Raw genomic sequence first — 12,715 nt, forward strand, 5'->3', positions numbered from 1 at the left:
AATTTGCCTCAAAACCCAGTGTAGCAAGGAACAAGTTCGTCACGTGAGCATACTATGCTTTTTCTACGACCATTATTTTTTGGGTATATTTTTGCAAAACGGCATGGATATATTCACTGAGTGACGGGTGACATAAAAGTCGGAATTGACAAACGTCAAGATACCAAAGCATTGAAACGTTCTCATTGCGTAACGTCAACTTAAAGTGTCATCTTCTGCACTCTTGACTGCATAATTAGATATTTTACACTAGCGAGTAGAAAAATGTTATTTCATCAGTGTTTTCATGCTTTTGTTCGGCATTCCTAGTACTTTTAGAGAACGATAAATATCATTTTATTTGCCACCCACCCATGCACATAGACCTAACGCCTCGGGAGAACAGATTCGTGTTTATTCGGAATCCAATATACCTACCATTGGATTTACTTATATAAGATGCCGGCGCCTTTTTACACGCCCTCACAAATCCCAAAGATACGTAAATTTATTCTTAGATGAAGAAGAAATCGCTATACATTGCTTTTCTACTGCGAATATAACAGCTTCGTCGCGCGTTTAAAAAGCAGAAGCTATTCGAGAAAACCTTTAAAGCTTTTCAGTGAGCTTTTTCATGATTGCTGTATCTGTTGCAAATAATGATTAACATTAAAAACTCATTATATCTAGGTACTACAAATAATAAAATGAAGGCCTCTAAACTTGCAGAATTTCGCGACGAATTTATTTAACACCTCATTAATATTATTTGACATCTTTGGCATAGCACCAAGCGTCATAAAACACTTTTTACTAAATTTAATCTAAGGTAGCATTGGTAAGTCGGTGAGGCCATCTTTGAAATTTAAAATTGAAAGCAAAATATTTATTTAGCATAAGAACCCGTAAGTTTATGCAATAAAAAATATTTCAAAACAAATTGCGTAGGGTACTGACTCTGTCTAACTGATATGTCACCAAACAAACTGGTGGTTTCTTCAGAGCGCTAACTGAAACTGAGAGAAGAGATGCAAGTATTTTGGATTTATCAAATAAACTTTGGTTCCCTTCGGAAACTGCTGATGTAGTTATTTGCTTCAGTCTGACTGATTTGGGGTTATTTAGTCTGGTTGATATTTTTCGACCTGTTTCTCCAATTTATTTTTTAGCACAGCTGCACAGTATAGTGAACCTATGATATTTTGATAATTAGAATTCTTTGAGAAAAGAACTGAGGTGAGATGTATTGATCCTTGATTAATCGATTCAGGTTGAGAGTGATATTGGTTTGAAAGCTAAGGAATTAATATTCATTAATCTATATATAAGGAATATCGAATACAGTGCAATAAAGTAACTTTTGGTAGGTTCACATAATCTTAAAGCACCGGGAAATAAAAATTACCATTAAAAATTTCTATCAGGAATCAAAAAGATTTAAATATTTTTCATGCTTCTAAAATCTAGGCAAAATTTTATATTTAAAGTAACAGTGATATGGATTTAGCACTTTTAAAGATTGAAAATATTTGTCAAAGAATAAAAGCGACTTTACTTATCAAATGGGAAATTTTACCGTTTTAATATACGTAAAAGATAGCGAATAAAATGTGACGAAAACAGTTTTCTGTAAAGCATGCAAAATCTATTTTGAAATCCCATTACATTATCGAGATTATTGCTGACTGCTGACTGAACTAACTTCAATTTTACCCAAAAAGACAAAACGAGAAAATTTTAACTGCCCTTTAAAACCGTCGAATATAAAGAGATATTATATAAGAACACAATAAATCTGGATAGCAATATAACTCCGATCATCGTTCTTTTCGCTTGCGGCGGGCGTTTCGCTGGCGGTTTCAATTTTTCCAATTCTTTTTCAATGGTTTGCTTTCAAAGGCCAAACTTGGCAAGATCTTGATAAAGGGCTTCTATAAGTGAGAATGGCGCGAGAATAATATCGTAAACTTTACAAATTCCATTTGGAATTGTGACTTTTATGTTCTCGGAAAGCCGATTTGGGCACTTCAGTTCTTATTGTTGCGGAAAAAGGACCCCGCTGTTTAATTCCTCTTATCTGTTTTATGTAACCTTACTAATTAGCTAATCCCTGTCTTCGAGTATTCTTGGTGCAGAGAACTAATAAACCCTAAAACCTCTGATGATTTCTGTCAAATAATTGCTCCCTATTTATCTTTTGTAGTTAGGTTTCAGGTTTTAGTTGTAGAGAATAATTTTTAAGTATAAATTTCTTTGAACCGTTGATGACTCTTTAATTATCAATTTCCTATTTTGACTTCAGAATTATCACGTTAAAATATGTGCAATTATTGGTATCTACAACTTTTGCAAATAAAGTTGAGAAATATTGGGTTGATAATTATACACATTCATAGGAAGTGCAGTTGTAAAATGGAGCGTACGAAATATTATTAACAGTTTAAATTCAAAAAACACTTTGACGAGACCATTTTTAATGAAATGCAAAAAAATGCTTCAAGGGAATAACTAGTGCTGCGCTGTGTGAAGCCTTGTAAAAATAATAATAGATCTTTTCACTATTTTACGAATGCAGCGGGACGGCATCCAAAAAGACATCATTCGTTAGAGTCTCTGTTGAAACAAACCTTTTCTGCAGGTCATGTTGCTCGCAAGTTGATGTGTAGTTTATTGCGAATTATGATTTGTTATAATATGCGCATCATCCATATTACGGAACATAAACAAAAGTAGAAGGGTTAAAGTGGTCCCTCGTTGACGCTTTCAAAGTTGCCTTTCTCATTCTCTAGTCTTCCTGTGCACTCCTAAGCATTGAAAATATGAAAAGTAAGAAACAGTGCAATCAAGGAGACCGCAAATTATTCGATCTAATCTTAAGAAATGAGCCGTTTTGCCACAATTAAATGATCAATGTCCATATCTGTACTTACGCACACGTTTTGATTTTAGTTAGTTGCGTCATTTCTGGTGCTGCGCCGTTTGTATGGAGGATATATTTCCACCTTCCTTGTATATTAATGGCAATCTTAACAAATGACTTTTGCTGCGTCTTTGACACCCATGAACGTCAAGTATCATATTTTATACAATGTCATCAAGGTAAGGCTGCATAGCACGGAGATCTTGCACATTTGTAAATTATTTTTGCTTTTTATCTTTTTTTACATTTTTGCTTTGTTTTATTTTATAAAGTAAACTAAAATAAAGAATGGAAAACTGTCAACTCATCATAAACCATTATTATCATATAATCATATCGTCATATATCATATTATCAAATAAATTTTAATTCAACGAAGTCTTCATGTCTATTTTGGACACACTGTATATTTCATCAAACGAATTATTTTATTGTAATATAATAAGCAACTGACATTCTGCAATTGATTTTAACCTCCAGAATTGGGATTTTCCGATGTTATGCGGAGACTTTTCATGCAAACATATTTTTTATTTTTAAATTTACTATTCCGTTAACTAAACAAAATTGTATGTAGATTAAGAAATTAAGTTTACCCGATACAAATATCACCGATATCGACTTTTTTAAAGTTTATTTGCAGTTCTTAACTCAGTTTTGATGAAATTTGCTATCATGCCCGAATTTTCCGATGACACAAAAGGGTAGCCATAATTGGACAATAAGCCAGGCTCATTACTCAAATATTCAGAATTCTCTCGGATAGTCGCATGTAAAAAATAGACAGTTTTTTTGTGGATTTATGATATCAAGTTTCATTTACTTTCTGCTCTGTGCCACATTTGTAATTTATTTGTTTATATCAAATGCGCATTTTTCAAGACAATTTATTTGTCGTTTATTTATTGATTTATTTAAACAACAGACTGTTTGTAGCACAGCAATTATGGAGCGACAAAAATTAGTATTAATTATTAATAGCACAATCATCTTGAACTGACATTGATATTGAAGGTTAGCCTGTTCCGAAGAGTATAAAGCCTGATATTTATTATCTTATATATAAAAAAAATCAAAACCCTGCGTTTGGGACTTCGGAAGATTGCAAACAATAATAGCCCAATTCGACATTATCAGAGTGTCTTGGTCTATTGACGTTTCAATAGTATAGTTATACTAAAGAGCCTTTGTCTAACTCTCGATTCGATCCACGTAATCGTGGAACCAAGCGGTTGACAAATAATCCAGAACACCTCCTACCATATATTGTATATAAAGATGGATGGATGGATTCTTAAAGCCATCAGAATAACTCCTAAATTATGATGATACCCCCCATGTAAGACGCGAACACCAGTCCAGAATATCCCTATATCTTTAACATATTTAACACGTTTTAATTATATATTGGTTAGGTTTAGAAAAAAATATGTAGTGACTTTATCAATATTTAGATGAAGTGCAACAGAGCACAGTACACAGAAAATACATGTGTTTAAATCTGTCTAAAATTTTACTAAAGGCGAATTAACGACTTTAGAAATCAAGTCGTGAGCATCATTTTTGGGCTGCTAATATTTTATTTTTCGTTTTTCTAACATCTTTGACTTATTTGAAATTTTAAAAATTTTCGAATGTTTTTTTTTTCGTGTCTTGTAGCGACTGGTATACCGAATGATGATACAAAATTGTCGAGAAATAAAACTTTTGCGCTATTAAAGAGATTATGTACTTTTTCAAAGAAACTTCCACAGGCTCGGTAATACTTTTTACAAAACTTCTGGATTTCTCCTGTGTCGGTTTTTGCTGAGTCGAACTGTTAGCTTCTTCAGAGCTTGACTGAAACTGGTTCGAATTTTACTCTGTACCTGCTTATACATTGTTTGAGGGGGGGCGGAGCTAAATGAGGGACATAAACACCGTCTCAGATGCCTGATTCCCATATCGGTGACGGGTAAAGACCTGAATCACGGTTAGGATTGTTAGATTGTTTATTGATTTTTATAGACTCTCGGATTTTTCTTTTGTCGAAGAATTGATTACATGCAACTATTTTAGAAACTAATAATAACCTTCCATGCTTTGATATTCTTACCAATAGGAAACTAGACCTAAGATTGGGTCATTGTGTTTACAGAATACCTACCCACACAGACCGAACACCTTACGTCTGCTCTTATCTCTAATAATTTCCACATTAAAAATGTGGAAATTATTAGAACGCTTAATTTCCATCACAAAATACACTTCACCACAACCTTCCAATAGCAAAGAGGCCGAAAGCAATTCTATACTTGCCACTGTGGTCCTTCCTTACATTCAAAACATCACTGACCACATGTCAAAAGTTCTAAAGAAATATAACCTCACAATCAGATTTACGACTTGTCCAAAAATATCTCAACAACTTCGATGCGTCAAAGATAAAATTCCATTTAAGTTGCCAGGAGTTTACAACATTCCATGCATATGCGGCAAAGAATACATTGGAGGGACCGGACGAAAAATATCAACTAGGCTCAGAGCCTCAAAACTAAGACGAATAAATTCATCAGCAGTTGCCGAACACAACCGGACATAAAATTCTATTCGATAAAACTAAAATTCTCTGTCTCCACAACCTAACAATCTTAACCGCGACTCAGATCTTTACCTGTCACGAATATGGGAATCACTCATCCGAGACGGTGTTTATGAACTTCATTTAGCCAACAGGATGATTGGCGAAACGTTAGGATGTTCGACTCAGCAAAAACCGAGGCAGGAGGAATCCAGAAGTTTTGTAAAAAGATTATGTACTGTTTGAGAACCTCCAAGCTAATGTGTTAGTAGCCAAAGAAGAAGTTATAGACACATATCTCCAAGTCAATCTCAATCAAAATAACTTTGTTTCTGGTTGGAATTGGAATTGTTGGAACTGTTTCAAATATATTTATTTATTCATTTAATAAAACTGTTGGATTATAGCAATTCTTATTTCTATTTTTTTAATTTTAATTTTCTATTTCTAATACAATACTTTGTTTAAAATGCCGTGTTAAAGCACACGTTTTTTAAAATAATCACAGAGACAAATCAATACAAATATTTCCTACATTATTATAAAACGCAAAGGATGAATTATTGTTTTTTTTGGTAAATTGGAGATCGGTGAAATGGAACTGCTTCACAAAATTCAACTTATTTCTAAACTTGAAGTTCCTTTATTGTTATTTGAGGTTAGGATAAAGGGAATGAGATATAGTATTCACTGGGTTGTTGGACACTTGCCTGATTTGTAAAATACACCGCCATCTGGTAACAAGGTAAACAATCGCAATCGCCTTGCTCATAGCTCGATCGATAGCCTAAAAAAACATTTTTAAGGACTTCAATTTTATTAAAAATCGTTAAAGGCGTTTGGAATTGTCGAGATTTATATTCGAAAATATTAGAACATCCGTCATAACTTTCCCTTCAGAGATAGACTAATGAGATTTAAATAAAAAGATTAGAGTTTGTCCCAGGTTTGCACTAGTACTCACGCTGACTATCGTCGATGTAAGAATATTTTGCAGAAAAGGGGCTTTAAAATTCAAGTCAACGGGTTTCCGGTTTCCATTTAAGATACTCAAAAATAATTTACAACATTTTCTCTTCCCTGATTTACTTGACCTTGCAGGGACACCCGGTGCTGGCGTGAAACACACCCAACAAAATTCAACGTACGTATCTTTGTTCTCAATGTCGTTTTCGATGGCGTCCAGTAAATGCTTGAATTTGCCCATAGAGTCAAACAAGCCTAAAAATAAATCTTGTAGGTGCATTATACTTTTAATTATGTTAAATTGAGATGACCTAAAGTTTAAAAAAACAACCCCAATCCTCTACTACTAAATTTATTAGCAGAAATTTGACGCAACAATATTTAAAAAACAATTGCTATGTTTTAAAGTCAACGCGTAAAATCCAGTAACGGGCACGGGCCGATTGTACTATTAATGTGGACCCATCCCACCTGATACGCCATTTGTTTTTACTCTGAAAAAAATCGAAATAAAGAGACACGGGGCAAATGTAAAACGCATGTGAATAGTATGGTATTGTACAGTTTTTAGCAGGTTTTATGTAGAATTAGCTATTATAATAACCCGTTACCTTGGGCAATGCTCCGAGGTTTCGCCGGTTGGAAAAATTCACCTGCTGAAACAGATCGGATATCTGTGTTTATAAATTCATCTTTTGTTTCGTCAACCAGGAACTGTCTGTAGTTAACCTGTCCCGATTTGAGCACCAAACTCGCTATCAAATCGCTGAAAGTGACAATAAAGTATAAGGACCGCTTTTAGGAATTGATTTTCGGTAACCAAGGTTGTTATGCGGGACGGGAATTTCCAAATTTCCGGCAAAACTTGTTTCACGCGATTTTAAATACTGCACGTTGTCCTAAGCTGGAATTTACCTCGGATAGTTGTCGATCGCTTCGCAAAATGTCCGGCCATTTGAACATTTCGGAGACTGTCCCGGAGGTGCGGGTAGAAACTCTTTGGATGCGCATTGAGCAAATAAAACTACTTCAACAATCATCAAAAGCTGGAACACGAGAAAAAACAAAAGTGCAAACAACCAAGGTGCTTGGGAAATAGTCAACACTACATCAAAAATAATATATTGGTTATCATATGTTATAACTCAAATAATTTTAAATTTAAATGATTTTTTATTCCTATAATTAATTCAAATTAAATCCAAAGATGTCGTTAACCCGTACGTATTCTCCACATTCCGATCATATCTTAAATCCTACTTCGCTGAATAATATTCGAGGTCTCGTCCGGATTCAAGGTTGAATTAATGCAAAACAGTCACCGATTTTCAATTTACTTTCTCCTACAACGCGATGAAAAGTAAAAGTGTACTTACGACGGTCATTGTACAAGTCATGCTGCCTTTTATGAAGCAACTCCCACTTTTCCGAAAGAACGCTCTATTCGTACTAAAACAATCGATTTTGAGTCTCCAACTTTTTTAAACTCGCGGCCGACCTTGATTAAAACAACACTGTCGTTTGTTAATGTCTGGGCTTACGTTTCGTTTGTGATCTGTAGTTTCTATAACAATATCTGTGCACCGCGAAACGACGTACCTCTAAAGCCTAGTCCACATTCGAACTACTGTTTCTGTCTAAAAGAAAGAGGGGGAAATATTTATTTGATTTTTCCAATTTGCCGTGGGGGTCCACGCCCTATTAGTGAGTGCTGTAAAGTGGAACTGAAGATTCTTTATGAAAAAACAAAAAGACTCTCCCTAAATAAAATTTTCTTCATTTTCAAAGTTAAAGTTTAAAAAAAAATAAAATTCGACTTTAGTAATTTTAAAGTTACTTGATTTTTTTTTATTGATTTTTCACAGTGTATACGAACATTAGGAAGAATTATGTCATGCAGATCAAGGGAAAAGGAAAATCAGTGGCGTAGTTAAAGAAAGCAACTGATTTTTTTTTTAATACAATTTCGGTAGGTCAATGGTGAAATTATGTTTAAATCATATTAGGAAAAGCCTAAAGACAAAAATATGTTCCTTTTTGTTATTAATATACTATGATGATGATGAAGTACCTTCCTAAGTTAATAAATGATAAAACGGTTAATAAAATAACTAGTTCTGTAAAACTTATTGGTAGCAAAAATGGATTTGTCAGTGGTGCTTTAATAACAATGCGATGAAAACGGACTGGAGGCTGTCATGAAACGTGAATGTTTTCAAAGACTACATCCAGCATATGTTAGATCTTATTCCTTCTGGGTGTTATAGGCCTAAAAAACCACTCACGTCTTGTTGAACAAAAAATGACTTGATTCATTGACTTACTTTAAAAAGAAGCAATTTCGGAAAGATATTAGATATTAGAATAAGCCTCTTTGTACGAAATTTGTTGTCACCGAAAACTAACGAACGAAGTTGTATTGTAAATAATCTATACTTAAAAAAAAATATTTATTAGAATTTATTATATATTATGTTATTCTCATTCTGCATAAGTTTTTATTTACGTGTTTTAAGAATAATGAACATCGTAATTATTTGCTAATATCTATAATCATGTATAATTATAATTATATCTATTACTGTTATAAATTATAGTTCGCCTAACGATATACCATTTCTACGGCATAATCCGGTATTTAACTTTGGTGAGTTTTTATGAAGGTCTAACCGCAGGCCTACCTCACTTGGGTTTTTCTTTGTAACCTTCAATAAATAGAATCGCAATTCCATAATGACGTTCCAGAACCGAACTTCGGTACTTCGTGCATACAAATGCCAGAAGGTGAAGGATTTGTGTAGAGTTTCATCAGTCAGATTCCTCGATGCACTAAAAACTCCATTCTTACTTTAAAATGTTTATTATAAATATAAATGAAGGAGTGAATTTTGCTATAAAACAATGGTAGAATATTTATATATGGTACTTCAATGAAAATGGCCCACTGAGTCTTGAAAAACAATTGAATAACAGTAAGTTGGTGATTACTAATTACAAACACAAGACGGAATATAAAGAACTCGCGCCCCACAAATCAACCAATAGCAAACTGCGAAAACATCCATTATTAATCAATCTAATGTATTTATAATATAGGAGATCAACCACCTAATGAACAAATTCAACTTAAAATTAAGCTACCTCAAATAGGGACTGTTCTAGGAATATTAACAAAAACTACACTAATACGAATTAATAGAATTAATATAACAGATCAACGGGGGTCCATTTTGATTGCAACTTATGAATTTAATTTTTAAAATAAAAATGAAACTTGTGACTAGTCATTCCGATCTTCTGAAATGATAATAAAATTAATAATATAATATAGAAGACAAGTGTCAATCAATAATAAGCAATAATGAAGAATCAAGGCATAAATAGGCTACACTTTATTTAAAATACCTAAAAATACGCCCAAAAAAAGTTTGCCAATACAATATTCTGAAAGCTATTAAGCTGTAATTATATAAACTAAGGTTTCGAATAGACAATAATGAAAGTATGGGAGCAAGCACCTGAATTTCTCTGTGAAAATATTAATGTAAAGGAACAAATACTATAAAACTGCGACGTTAATAAACTCGAACGAAAATTCATGTCATGCATGGACCGAATTGAATGAGTGTAAATTGTTGGCAGTGGGCTTGTACTGTTTGTCACGCAGTGAATCTATTGTGACCGATACAAAAACAAATTGACATAGCAAAAACCGTTGATTGTCTCACCAATCAGGGACCATTGTAACGTTGAATGACTATTTAAATGCGTGGGTAGGCAAGGGGTCCACATCAAAGGGATAGTCACCCTTATCGAGGATGGTTATAGTTTTGAAATATCGGAGTCGGCGTATCACATTATATTTTGTTTAGAAAAATTATCTGCGATTATTACGGTCTGAAGCTTTTCTTTTGGTTTTACGAACTATTAAATTTTATACGAAAAATGGAACAATTTTTGTAGAGCTATTTTAGCGTAAAAACAGATTTTTTTATATAACGATTTTTGTAAACTGGTTGATCTATGGCGAGTTAATTTAATGGGGATACCATACAGGTGTGTCTCAATTTATACTCTGAAAATATACAAGGGATCAAAGTATCAAATAAGGTGACCTCGCAATGTTAAAAGTTTTTTATCTATTCATTCATTAGCAAAAATGTTTTGAGTTTTTTGATGTATTAAGGTCAATTATGTTTAAATGGCAACCTAAAAAAAACATTTTTCTCTATTAGCAACAAAAAATAACAGACCAAATGAAGAATTAAATTCAGTATTTTAATGCGAGAGCGTAGTAGAATGTAAATTTGAAATGGATCATTAAACAGGGTGGTAAAGTTCAGATAAAGTTTTTTTACAATAGATAGTAGTAGGGTAGTGAAGTAGTACTACAGAAGTAAGGTTATTTACAGGTAGTTTATTAGAATAATAAATATAATAATAATTATACATGATTATAATTATACGGATGTGCAGATAATTGATATATAAATTATTCTAAAATCAAGTAAATAAAAACAAGTAGATATAATATGAATTGTAATTGTAATAAATATTACTATTTTAAAAAATCTACTATCTGCAAGACCACTTCAAATGAACATTTTAGTCGTCATCGGAGTAATCAGATGAACTATAGTCGCTGGAGACCAGAGAAATAATACGGTGCTCTATAATATTTTCTAGCATTTTATCAGCTTACCACATTCTTTCTTCGATTTCAATCACATGTTCGATTAACTTGCTCGATTTTTCGCAATCCACTGTCTTTACTCCCCCTTGCAAGAGGGTTTCACTTTCAGTTGCCCCATACCATTTTATGAGGTTTAATTCACAGTGATATGGCGGAAGGCGACGTACTAGTATACTTCGTTTTGAAGCGATTTAGTCGACAACAAATTTCGTACAAAAAGGATTCAAGTTTAGAATCTACAGTAGTTCCTGTTTCAGCATATATTTCTAATAGTGGTTGCCATTTAAAGTGAATGTAACTGACCTAGGAGAAATAAGATCGAACATATGCTGAAAGTAATCTTCAATTTCTTACAGCTCGTTTTGATTGAAATGCTACTTTGCGTAAATTCCTGTTTTCACTTCGAAACTGTGTAATTGCTCTTAAATATCGTCGACGTCAGCAGATAAAACTGATTTTTTGTTATGAGCTTTTTCGTAACGAAAATTCATTTCCTTCAAAGTTTTCCAAAATTTTTTCTTATGCATGAGTGGTATAAAATCATATTTTTGCATTTCAGTCATTATTTTGTCCAAGGTAGTATTCCTTTTCTTAATTGAAACGAGTATATTATTCTTCTGAGTAGTTTAATTCTGCTTTATAACAGTTTCTTTTCTTTTTGTACTTCTTTTTGGTGGCCTGAGTGGGCTACGTTTATGCCCGTGAAAAAGTCACTATATGGCTGACTGTCCACTCCAGTCATATTCGAGCACATTTCAACTATTTTTACAACTTAACAGTTTTGGTGGCAAAGAGCTTTGAACGCATTGAGAATAATAATTTTCTCAATTGTAGAAAGCGCAGTTTTAATATTATGTTTCTCAGCAAGACATTCAGAAACTGTAATTCTAATTTTAAGCACTAAGGCACGGGTCAACTACCTGTCAATCTCGGGGCCCTAGACTAGAGTAGGGTAGAGTTCTCCCAACCATATACCGTTTTTACATTTTTTATGGCTTTGACTTCGGAATGAGTTTAAGACCCGCCTGTTGTAAAGCGGAAGAGAACATTCTTTGCAGCACGCATACCACAAGCCAGGGCCGTATTTAAGATGCTAACCGACAAGAACTGTGCCGTGGGACTGTTGTATTTTAAGAGTAGGGAGATTTTCCTTGATTAAACTAAAATTAATTTATGTTCGTGTGCTTTTTATAAATCTTCCTAAAACAGTCCCTACTTGAGGTAGCTCGATGTCAAATTGAATTTGCCCATTAGATGGGTTGATCTCCTATATTAAAAACACATGAGAAAGCTTAACTGATTTCGAATTTAAGGGTTTAACATAGTGACTCTAAAATAATTTCCTAGGAAAGCAATAAAAATCTTATGCAGATATTTGATTTATCATGAATGTTTTCCCAGTTTGCTATTTGTTGATTTGGGGGGTTGTAGAAATCTAAGTATGCTGTCAATTTCGAGTTCAGTGACGAAAATGATTATTTTGATGTAGAATAACTATTTTCTAATAAATGTTCTAACATTTATTTGTAGCTAAATTTACTCCTTCATTTAAAACTAAGAATTGATTTTTCACTGCATGGACTAATAATAATTATGA

General features: G+C 33.2%; 1 protein-coding gene across 1 annotated transcript; it reads right to left on the reverse strand.

Annotated features, from left to right (window-relative positions):
• Positions 1–6,108: 6,108 nt before the first annotated feature.
• Positions 6,109–7,998, reverse strand: LOC132696398 (uncharacterized). The gene is made up of 5 exons (XM_060661201.1): positions 7,802–7,998; positions 7,341–7,471; positions 7,037–7,191; positions 6,424–6,680; positions 6,109–6,246 (listed from the first exon to the last, which is right to left on the reverse strand). Exons 1-5 carry the CDS (start codon positions 7,820–7,822, stop codon positions 6,109–6,111), a joined length of 702 nt encoding a protein of 233 aa, XP_060517184.1. The 5' UTR covers positions 7,823–7,998.
• Between the last annotated feature and the right edge of the window lie 4,717 nt (positions 7,999–12,715).

The sequence above is a fragment of the Cylas formicarius genome, unplaced genomic scaffold (genome assembly GCF_029955315.1).
Source record: "Cylas formicarius isolate icCylForm1 unplaced genomic scaffold, icCylForm1.1 PGA_scaffold_1__22_contigs__length_36826433, whole genome shotgun sequence".
In the NCBI taxonomy this organism is placed as follows: domain Eukaryota; kingdom Metazoa; phylum Arthropoda; class Insecta; order Coleoptera; family Brentidae; genus Cylas; species Cylas formicarius.

Coding starts and splice junctions, on each gene's coding strand:
- LOC132696398 (XM_060661201.1), bottom strand. CDS start 7,822: ATGACTTGTACAATGACCGTC. Junction 6,681..7,036: donor ACCTCGGAGCATTGCCCAAG/GTAACGGGTTAT, acceptor ATTTATTTTTAG/GCTTGTTTGACTCTATGGGC. Junction 6,247..6,423: donor TTACATCGACGATAGTCAGC/GTGAGTACTAGT, acceptor ATGTTTTTTTAG/GCTATCGATCGAGCTATGAG.